At 49.6% G+C, this 10,489-nt stretch overlaps 2 protein-coding genes across 2 annotated transcripts in view; one reads left to right on the forward strand and one right to left on the reverse strand.

Moving 5' to 3' along the window:
• Nucleotides 1-1,250, forward strand: part of LOC123760882 (protein Wnt-4) — a 100,422-nt gene extending 99,172 nt beyond the window's left edge. Inside the window, exon 7 of the mRNA XM_069329414.1 lies at nucleotides 827-1,250. Within this exon, the coding sequence (XP_069185515.1) occupies nucleotides 827-1,097 (271 nt within the window). The 3' untranslated portion in view covers nucleotides 1,098-1,250. The remainder of the gene's footprint in view (nucleotides 1-826) is intronic.
• Nucleotides 1,105-6,492, reverse strand: LOC123760926 (involucrin-like). Its single transcript, XM_045746749.2, has 2 exons — nucleotides 6,482-6,492; nucleotides 1,105-3,385 (listed from the first exon to the last, which is right to left on the reverse strand). Exons 1-2 carry the CDS (start codon nucleotides 6,490-6,492, stop codon nucleotides 1,105-1,107), a joined length of 2,292 nt encoding a protein of 763 aa, XP_045602705.2.
• Between the last annotated feature and the right edge of the window lie 3,997 nt (nucleotides 6,493-10,489).

A 10,489-nucleotide genomic window follows, 5' to 3' on the forward strand; every position in this document is an offset into this window, starting at 1 on the left:
CACCTTTGTCTGGTGCTGTTATTTTAGCACCTTTGTCTGGTGCTGTCATTGTAGCTCCTTTGTCTGGCGCCGTCATTGTAGCTCCTTTGCCTGGCGCTGTCATTGTAGCATCTTTGTCTGGTGCTGTCATTGTAGCATCTTTGTCTGGTGCTGTCATTGTAGCATCTTTGTCTGGTGCTGCTATTTTAGCACCTTTGTCTGGCGCCGTCATTGTAGCACATTTGTCTGGCGCTGTCATTGTAGCTACTTTGTCTGGCGCTGTCATTGTAGCACCTTTGTCTGGCGCCGTCATTGTGGCACCTTTGTCTGGCGCCGTCATTGTAGCTCCTTTGTCCGGCGCCGTCATTGTAGCACCTTTGCCTAGCGCCGTCATTGTAGCACCTTTGCCTGGCGCCGTCATTGTAGCACCTTTGCCTGGCGCCGTCATTGTAGCATCTTTGCCTAGCGCCGTCATTGTAGCACCTTTGCCTGGCGCCGTCATTGTAGCACCTTTGCCTAGCGCCGTCATTGTAGCACCTTTGTATGGCGCCGTCATTGTAGCTCCTTTGTCTGGCGCCGTCATTGTAGCACCTTTGCCTGGCGCCGTCATTGTAGCACCTTTGTATGGCGCCGTCATTGTAGCACCTTTGTATGGCGCCGTCATTGTAGCACCTTTGCCTAGCGCCGTCATTGTAGCACTGATATCTTCCCAAAGCCTTATCATTCCTAAAACTCACTGTTAATTACGTCCTACGTCCTTCAATGTCCTTCTCTGGTGATCTTAGACGCGTTGTTTATATATAAGGTCGGTTACTTAACTATAATTCTCTTGCTTTACCTCGTGCAGGGAAATCAGTCCGGACTCCCCGCTCCTGTACGTGGAAAAGTCCCCGACGTTCTGCGAGGAGGACGGGCGGCTGGACGTGGCGGGAACTCTGGGCCGGCACTGCAACAGGACTTCCACCGGAGCGGACTCGTGCACGACGCTCTGCTGCGGGAGAGGCTACGACCAGAGGCGCGAGGTTGTCACTAAGAAGTGTAACTGCCGGTTTAAGTGGTGCTGTAAGGTCACTTGTCAAGATTGTTCCGAGGAGAAGTGGATTTCCGTCTGCAAGTGAGGACGGACTAGCCGGATCCCGGCGTGCCTGGCCGTGCCTGGGCGTGCCTGGGCGTGTCTGAGAGTCCCTGGACGTGCCTGAGAGTCCCTGGGCGTGCCTGAGAGTCCCTGGGCGTGCCTGAGAGTCCCTGGGCGTGCCTGAGAGTCCCTGGGGTTGCCTGAGAGTCCCTGGGCGTGCCTGAGAGTCCCTGGGCGTGCCTGAGAGTCCCTGGGCGTGCCTGGGCGTGCCTGAGAGTCCCTGGGCGTGCCTGAGAGTCCCTGGGCGTGCCTGAGAGTCCCTGGGCGTGCCTGGGCGTGCCTGAGAGTCCCTGGGCGTGCCTGAGAGTCCCTGGGCGTGCCTGGGCGTGCCTGAGAGTCCCTGGGCGTGCCTGAGAGTCCCTGGGCGTGCCTGGCCGTGCCTGTGCGTGCTTGGGCGAGCCTGGGCGTGCCTGAGAGTCCCTGGGCGTGCCTGAGAGTCCCTGGACGTGCCTGAGAGTCCGTGGGCGTGCCTGAACGTGTCTGGGCGTGCCTGAGAGTCCTTGGGCGTGCCGGGGCGTGTCTGGGCGTGCCTGGGCGTGTCTGGGCGTGCCTGGGCGTGTCTGGGCGTGCCTGGGCGTGTCTGGGCGTGCCTGGGTGTGTCTGAGAGTCCCTGGGCGTGCCTGGGCATGTCTGGGCGTGCCTGGGCGTGCCTGAGAGTCCCTAGGCGTGCCTGGGCGTGCCTGAGAGTCCCTGGGCGTGCCTGGGCGTGTCTGGGCGTGCCTGAGAGTCCCTGGGCGTGCATGGGCGTGCCTGAGAGTCCCTGGGCGTGCCTCGGCGTGCCTGAGAGTCCCTGGGCGTGTCTGGGCGTGCCTGGGCGTGCCTGAGAGTCCCTGGGCGTGCCTGAGAGTCCCTGGGCGTGCATGGGCGTGCCTGAGAGTCCCTGGGCGTGCCTGAGAGTCCCTGGGCGTGCCTGGGCGTGCCTGAGAGTCCCTGGGCGTGCCTGAGAGTCCCTGGGCGTGCCTGGGCGTGCCTGAGAGTCCCTGGGCGTGTCTGGGCGTGCCTGGGCGTGCCTGAGAGTCCCTGGGCGTGCCTGAGAGTCCCTGGGCGTGCATGGGCATGCCTGAGAGTCCCTGGGCGTGCCTGGGCGTGCCTGGGCGTGCCTGAGAGTCCCTGGGCGTGCATGGGCGTGCCTGAGAGTCCCTGGGCGTGCCTCGGCGTGCCTGAGAGTCCCTGGGCGTGTCTGAGCGTGCCTGGGCGTGCCTGAGAGTCCCCTGGGCGTGCCTGAGAGTCCCTGGGCGTGCATGGGCGTGCCTGAGAGTCCCTGGGCGTGTCTGGGCGTGCCTGGGAGTGCCTGAGAGTCCCTGGGCGTGCCTGGGCGTGCCTGAGAGTCCCTGGGCGTGCCTGAGAGTGCCTGGGCGTGCCTGGGCGTGCCTGAGAGTCCCTGGGCGTGTCTGGGCGTGCCTGGGCGTGCCTGAGAGTCCCTGGGCGTGCCTGAGAGTCCCTGGGCGTGCATGGGCATGCCTGAGAGTCCCTGGGCGTGCCTGGGCGTGCCTGAGAGTCCCTGGGCGTGCATGGGCGTGCCTGAGAGTCCCTGGGCGTGCCTGGGCGTGCATGGCCGTGCCTGAGAGTCCCTGGGCGTGCCTGAGAGTCCGTGGGCGTGCCTGGGCGTGCCTGGGCGTGCCTGGACGTGCCTGAGAGTCCCTGGGCGTGTCTGGGCGTGCCTGGGCGTGCCTGAGAGTCCCTGGGCGTGCCTGAGAGTCCCTGGGCGTGCCTGGGCGTGCCTGAGAGTCCCTGGGCGTGTCTGGGCGTGCCTGGGCGTGCCTGAGAGTCCCTGGGCGTGCCTGAGAGTCCCTGGGCGTGCATGGGCATGCCTGAGAGTCCCTGGGCGTGCCTGAGAGTCCCTGGGCGTGTCTGGGCGTGCCTGGGCGTGCCTGAGAGTCCCTGGGCGTGCCTGAGAGTCCCTGGGCGTGCATGGGCATGCCTGAGAGTCCCTGGGCGTGCCTGGGCGTGCCTGAGAGTCCCTGGGCGTGCATGGGCGTGCCTGAGAGTCCCTGGGCGTGCCTGGGCGTGCATGGCCGTGCCTGAGAGTCCCTGGGCGTGCCTGAGAGTCCGTGGGCGTGCCTGGGCGTGCCTGGACGTGCCTGAGAGTCCCTGGGCGTGTCTGGGCGTGCCTGGGCGTGCCTGAGAGTCCCTGGGCGTGCCTGAGAGTCCCTGGGCGTGCCTGGGCGTGCCTGAGAGTCCCTGGGCGTGCCTGAGAGTCCCTGGGCGTGCCTGAGAGTCCCTGGGCGTGCCTCATACACACGCCCCAGAACTTGTGGAGTGTGAAAGTGACTGAGGAACCCCCATGGGGTTGTGTGTTAAATAACAAACTACTGGTACCACACATTGTTGTAAACCGCTGAAGCACTGAAACTGTATTTATGCATACGTATATATGTATACATATATGTAATAATACATGATCCCCGGCATCAAAAAAGTTGCCAAGTAGCAAAGTATTTAAGAAGAGCAAGGATGTCAACTTCGAAACTGAAGGGAAGGAGTTGCCACTGAGAGAATGAAAGACTTTCCATGAATCTACACAACGGACTCTCCCTACGTCGACGGTGATCCCAACGGAACTATGACTAGGGATATAGTGAGTGATTCAAAACTGTCCAAGAGTTAAAGCATTAGAATTGGCTTTAATGAGAACAGTGAGAGCAAAACAGACTCGAGCACCGGTGGCTGGAGGCAGTGGGCGGGACGCCGGCGTCTCTTGCGTTCGTTATTAAACGAAAACACTGAACTTGAATTCAAATTTTGAGTTTGAATTCAAAATTTTAACCGAAAAGGGGAATTACGAGATGCGCATCAAGGGGCGAATGAAAATTGTAAATCATTTGCTCTATATTCTCTACAGGCGGTTACAACTGTACCCGTGTGTCTGAAATATTGTATTCATAAACACATTATAATTATTACACTATTATGTTTATATAAATCATGCTAAACCTGTGTATACCTGTGTAAATGTGTAATGTATCTTACACTTTGTTTTAAAATCTGAATATTACTGAGATATATATATATATATTACTTATGTACAAACACTATCTCTACATAGTTTTATTTATTATTCCATATGTTTATTTTGTACAAAGAAAACGTTTATTTTCCGCTGTTCCAACGTAAACTCATCAAAACCGTAAACTGAATACTTTTTCCTAATATATACATATATCTTGAATATTTCAGGACTTGTGTGAAATTAAAAAATGCTGACAAGTGTGTTGTAATGTTCAATGATTTGTATTATTAATGACTCCAACAAAAGAACAGGTTGTGAGAATAGTTCTGCTAGAATTTACCTACTTAAAATTATCTGTCAGATTCAGGACCTGCCCGAAACGTACTAGTGGCTTTACAAGATTGTAAATACTATGCTATGTATTCTCTCTAACCCAATGTACCTTCTTGTATATAAATAAATAAATAAATAAATAAATAAATTGAAGTTACCCAAGATTACTCCACGATGTGGTTCAAGGACTTCAGGGTCTTAAGACTTCTCTGAATGTTCTTCATATGATGCTTATGTTGATCGGTAAGTTAAGGTAATTGTCAACAGTAAGCACTAAGCCAGTGTGACTGTAGCACTAAGCCAGCGTGACTATATAGCACTAAGCCAGCGTGACTATATAGCACTAAGCCAGCGTGACTATATAGCACTAAGCCAGCGTGACTATAGCACTAAGCCAGCGTGACTATATAGCACTAAGCCAGCGTGACTATAGCACTAAGCCAGCGTGACTATATAGCACTAAGCCAGCGTAACTATAGCACTAAGCCAGCGTGACTATATAGCACTAAGCCAGCGTGACTATATGGCACTAAGCCAGTGTGACTATATAGCACTAAGCCAGCGTGACTATATAGCACTAAGCCAGCGTGACTATATAGCACTAAGCCAGTGTGACTATGTAGCACTAAGCCAGCGTGACTATATAGCACTAAGCCAGCGTGACTATAGCACTAAGCCAGCGTGACTATATAGCACTAAGCCAGCGTGACTATATGGCACTAAGCCAGTGTGACTATATAGCACTAAGCCAGCGTGACTATATAGCACTAAGCCAGCGTGACTATATAGCACTAAGCCAGTGTGACTATATGGCACTAAGCCAGTGTGACTATATAGCACTAAGCCAGCGTGACTATATAGCACTAAGCCAGCGTGACTATAGCACTAAGCCAGCGTGACTATATAGCACTAAGCCAGCGTGACTATATGGCACTAAGCCAGTGTGACTATATAGCACTAAGCCAGCGTGACTATATAGCACTAAGCCAGCGTGACTATAGCACTAAGCCAGCGTGACTATGTAGCACTAAGCCAGCGTGACTATAGCACTAAGCCAGCGTGACTATATAGCACTAAGCCAGCGTGACTATAGCACTAAGCCAGCGTGACTATATAACACTAAGCCAGCGTGACTATATGGCACTAAGCCAGTGTGACTATATAGCACTAAGCCAGCGTGACTATATAGCACTAAGCCAGCGTGACTATAGCACTAAGCCAGCGTGACTATATAGCACTAAGCCAGCGTGACTATATGGCACTAAGCCAGTGTGACTATATGGCACTAAGCCAGTGTGACTATATAGCACTAAGCCAGCGTGACTATAGCACTAAGCCAGCGTGACTATGTAGCACTAAGCCAGCGTGACTATAGCACTAAGCCAGCGTGACTATATAGCACTAAGCCAGCGTGACTATATGGCACTAAGCCAGCGTGACTATATAGCACTAAGCCAGCGTGACTATATAGCACTAAGCCAGCGTGACTATAGCACTAAGCCAGCGTGACTATATAGCACTAAGCCAATTCTCTCACGATGCACTTGCAAGCATCATCACACTATTACTCTCAAGACGAATCTCATCTTAACCTACAGTTTCCACCCCACAGGGTTATTAAGACATTGAACCGCCTACCCGCCGTAGCTGTAGATGCCAAAACTCTTGAACTTTTAAAGTACAGTTGGAAAAGATCAAGGCAAATGGGCTGGGGGCTTACGACAATCCGCTGGCTTCCTGTCCTCATCGAGGCCATTAGTGGCTCTCAGGTAAACTCGGGTACACTCAAATTCCTCAAGTGTTATTCTCCACCTAACAACTTTCTCCACAGTCCCCCCTGTACAAGACCATAAAAAACAATAATGAAGATAACACAGAAAACGTATAAATACTCTGGCTGCTAACCCCAAACTACAGCAAATTCAACAAACTCCTTTGTCCCTCATACCCACCCCCTCGGCCACTTTGAAAATGTCCCCCACCCACGGGAGACATCTCCCGTCACGCAGGGTGCAGTCGCACCTCCACAGATCTCCAGTATCAGCTCTTGATACTAGTAATGGCTTAAAAGGGCCACCACTTACGGGTTATTCATGCCCGTGCCACCTTTTGGGTGCCTTAATCTTCATCATCATCCCACCACCCAAGGCAGCAGGAACACCCCGAGTGCTGCCACTCTTCTGCTCACCACACAAATATAACTACGTGTTCAGAATGGTCCACGAATGGAAATCTACACCAACCCCCATCAGCATCTTCCTCCAGATATTCCTCTCTAAAGAGGAATACCTGAATTTACCAGAGGGCCTCTAACAATAGTGAAAGGAAGCCAGCGGCTTGTCAAAGGTCCCCATGTTTGTCCTGAGGATTTTTTCAAGCTGGATTTTAAAATTCAAATTCAACCTTACACGAAAGTTTCCCCTAAAATAATAAACGATTGTTTTGAAAGATACGACATGCATATCTTACTGGAATAGTGATCATCTATATAAATTAAAATGGAAATGTTCGTTTGTTCAAAACCGCTAATCTCCGAAAGTTCTTCACCGATTGCTTTGAAATTTTCCCACAACCTTCTATTCGTATCCGAGCAGGTTTTTATATACATACTATATAGATGTCCCGTCTGTGGCGGGAAAAAAACATGTTTTTTTGAAAAACAGTGTTTTTTCATATTTTTTTCATACGAGGGAAATCTTCGAAACCTCTTTACCGATTGCTTTGAAATTTTGACACGACGTTGCATTCGAAGACACGTGTTTTTATATACCTACTATATACATGCCTCACCTGTAACAGGAAAAAACATGTTTTTTGGAAAAACAGTACCATTTGTTGGACGTAAGAGCAACACACGCTGTAATCTCCAAAAGTTGTTCACCAATTGCTTTGAAATTTTGACAACGTTCCATTCGAAAAAAACACATGTTTTTATATACCTACTATATAGATGTCACACCTGTGACAGGTAAAAACGTGCTTTTTTGGAAAAACAGAGCCATCTGTTGCACTTAAGAGCAACACACGCTGTACTAAATATGTTATGATTCCATTTCAAGGTTTCTGATTTCATTGATAAATTTAATTTTCAGATTTTTATTTATTTTCGTTTTGATTTAATTATTTTGTGACATTGCGTTGGAATTGAGCTGTGTTGTTTACCATGCCATTCATTTTGTGAGTATTGTTTATTTTGTATATTTTCATTGTTTTTCATTTCGTTTTTTAACTTTTTCTTACATTTCAGTGATGGGAACATCAGATCATTTGGTAATGCATCGGACGAGGGAGTGGGGAATGTTGGGGAGGACGAGGGGACAGGGGAGTTGGGGACGAGGGAAGGGGGTAATGATGGGGAGGCTGAGGGGACGGGGGAGTTGGGGATGAGGGGCAGGGAAATAGGGGATGGTGGGTAGTACGAGGGGACAGGGGAGGGGGTAATGGTGGGAAAGACGAGAGGATGGGGGAAGTAGGGGATAGTGGGGACGAGGGGGACCAGGGAGTGAAGAATGGTGGGGAGGACAAGGGGACAGGGGAGGGGGGATGATGGGGGAGGTCGAGGGGATGGGAGAGGGAGAATGGTGGGAAGATCGAGGGGACAGGGGAGTGTGGGAATGGTGGGGTGGACGAGGGGATGGGGAGGGGGGAATGGTGGAGGAAAGGGGGAGGGACTGGGGAGGTTGCCGAGCCACAGCAACGCGTGGCCGGGTACTGCTAGTATTAAAGATAAATTCGCAGTTGAAATGGATTATGCTTCACACAATACCCTGAAGCCACCAGAACACTTAAAACCATACAATTTAATGCCCAGGCATTCTTTAATATTCAATATGTGGTGGCTTATTTTATTGAGACCGTGAGAACTGATCTGCTACTTTTAAACACTACCCCACATTACGAACTCGCATCGGACATTATGGCCACACCACACAAAATACAGCAGATAAATCTACTGCATTTGCAATCGACTTGAGAATGGTCCAGGACGGACCGAAACGTCGTCGTCCCTTCACCTTCTAGTGTGTGGTCTGGTCAACTAGATACACATTTTAGGACAGGTGATACTCACAGTAGGGAGCCCAAATTAGCCACAGGGGTACTCAAATCCTTGATACTTCAAGGATGAATCTGTTTCCATCAAGGTCTTCTGAATTTCCATCCTCAGTTAGCAATCAAGTGGAGCGAGCCACAACACAGCGAGGTGGAGGATCGTTCACCAGCCATGGTTGCTAGATACAAACAGACCTTCTTGACAAAGCAGCCTACTCGAAGACTTTTTTCAATATGAAGCCGTTTACTATAGGCCCTAGGCAGCATATGGCTGCCCTGTTTTCTACTTGGGATGTTTAAATTTTGTGGTATATCATAAGGCCCCAGTCATGATGAGCAGTTTGTGGAAAATGAGCCATCTGGGAGGCACAGTGGCTGCGTTAAACAAAATACAAGATACAAAACAATAAAATCTTCCCATAGTAGGAAAGCAACACGTGAAGGCTTGGTGAATAATATCTGACGACCTGACGTTTAAAAGCATAACCAAGCAGATATAGCATCTAAAAAAATGGTAGGATGGATTACAAGAATCTTCAAATACTGGATACCATCAATGCTCATACCATTCAAATCACTTCTGCTGTCCCATATCGAGTACTGCTCGATATTCACTCCCCCATTCAGAGCAAGATAGATTGCCGAAATAAGAGGGAATACAGAGAACATATACAGCACACAGACATGATAAAGCACCTAAATTACTCAAAGCTTTGTGGTAGTAGGTCTACTGGCCACTCAAGCAACAGCCTATTGGACCAAGCAGAACTCCTAAAGCCCCATCCAGGTACAATCCAGGTAGTCAACCTAGGACCAGATTCACAAATCAGTTACATAAACACTTACAAACTTGATCATCTCAATCTTTGGCGGCTTTGTTTACAATTATTAAACTGTTAATGAGCTCCAAAGCACCAGGAGTTATTTATAACAATAACAGTTGATTGGCAAGTTTTCATGCTTGCAAACTGTTTAATAAATGTAACCAAAGCCGTCAAAAATTGAGGAAAGGAGTACACGTTCGTAAGTATTTGTGTAACTGCCTTGTGAATCTGGCCCCCTAGTGCTTAGGGATGTGCACATTAGGGAGAGTATATTCATTGTGACAAACATCAATATACTTAGGCCACAAAGGGGCAAAAAAAAGAGAATCCTGGAATGTAGCATTGGTAGGCGGCGGCAAATGCACGTGAGTGCAGTGCCTGGAAGCCCCACAATGGATAGGGACAAACAGTGCAGTTATCACAACTGAAGACAAATCCACAAAATGGAACAAAGTAGCCACCACCAGAGCTCATCCCAACCATGGAATTAGCAGCCAAAAAGGTAGTAAAGACAAGAAACCCTGGTCTGAGCCCTATGTAGCCTGTCTTTCCGTCACAGTCCAACTTTGGGGCCTGGTTGCCTACCCCCACGAGTCTGGAGTAAAGTAAGGTCATTAGGTAAAGATAATGACCTTGCTGTCCAGCCACTTGACCCACCACAGAGCCCACATGGAAGGCACAACCACAAAGAGCAGGCAACCTCAAGAGTAATGAGTTTATCAGTTTAATGCTGATAAATGTAAAGTTCTGAGGTTAGGTAATGATGATAGAGTTACAAGATACGAGCTAGATGGTGTTGTGATTGCGAAGTCGGATTGCGAAAGGGATCTGGGAGTTATGATTAGTAAGAATTTAAAACAAAAGGATCAATGCATAAATGTTCGTAATAAGGCAAATCGGACACTTGGATTTATTAATCGCAGCGTTAGTAACAAGACACCTGGTGTGGTTCTCAAGCTATATCTTGCTCTAGTTAGGCCCCATTTAGATTATGCAGTTCAGTTTTGGTCGCCATATTATAGAATGGATATAAATTCACTTGAACGTGTCCAGCGTAGGATGACTAAGTTAATTCCCCAAATTAGAAATCTTTCATATGAAGAAATTAACAAAGCTTAAGTTGCATTCACTGGAAAGGCGAAGAGTTAGGGGTGACATGATAGAGGTTTACAAGTGGATGAATGGACATAACCGGGGGGATATTAATAGGGTATTAAA

This window comes from Procambarus clarkii, chromosome 3 (assembly GCF_040958095.1).
Source record: "Procambarus clarkii isolate CNS0578487 chromosome 3, FALCON_Pclarkii_2.0, whole genome shotgun sequence".
NCBI lineage: Eukaryota > Metazoa > Arthropoda > Malacostraca > Decapoda > Cambaridae > Procambarus > Procambarus clarkii.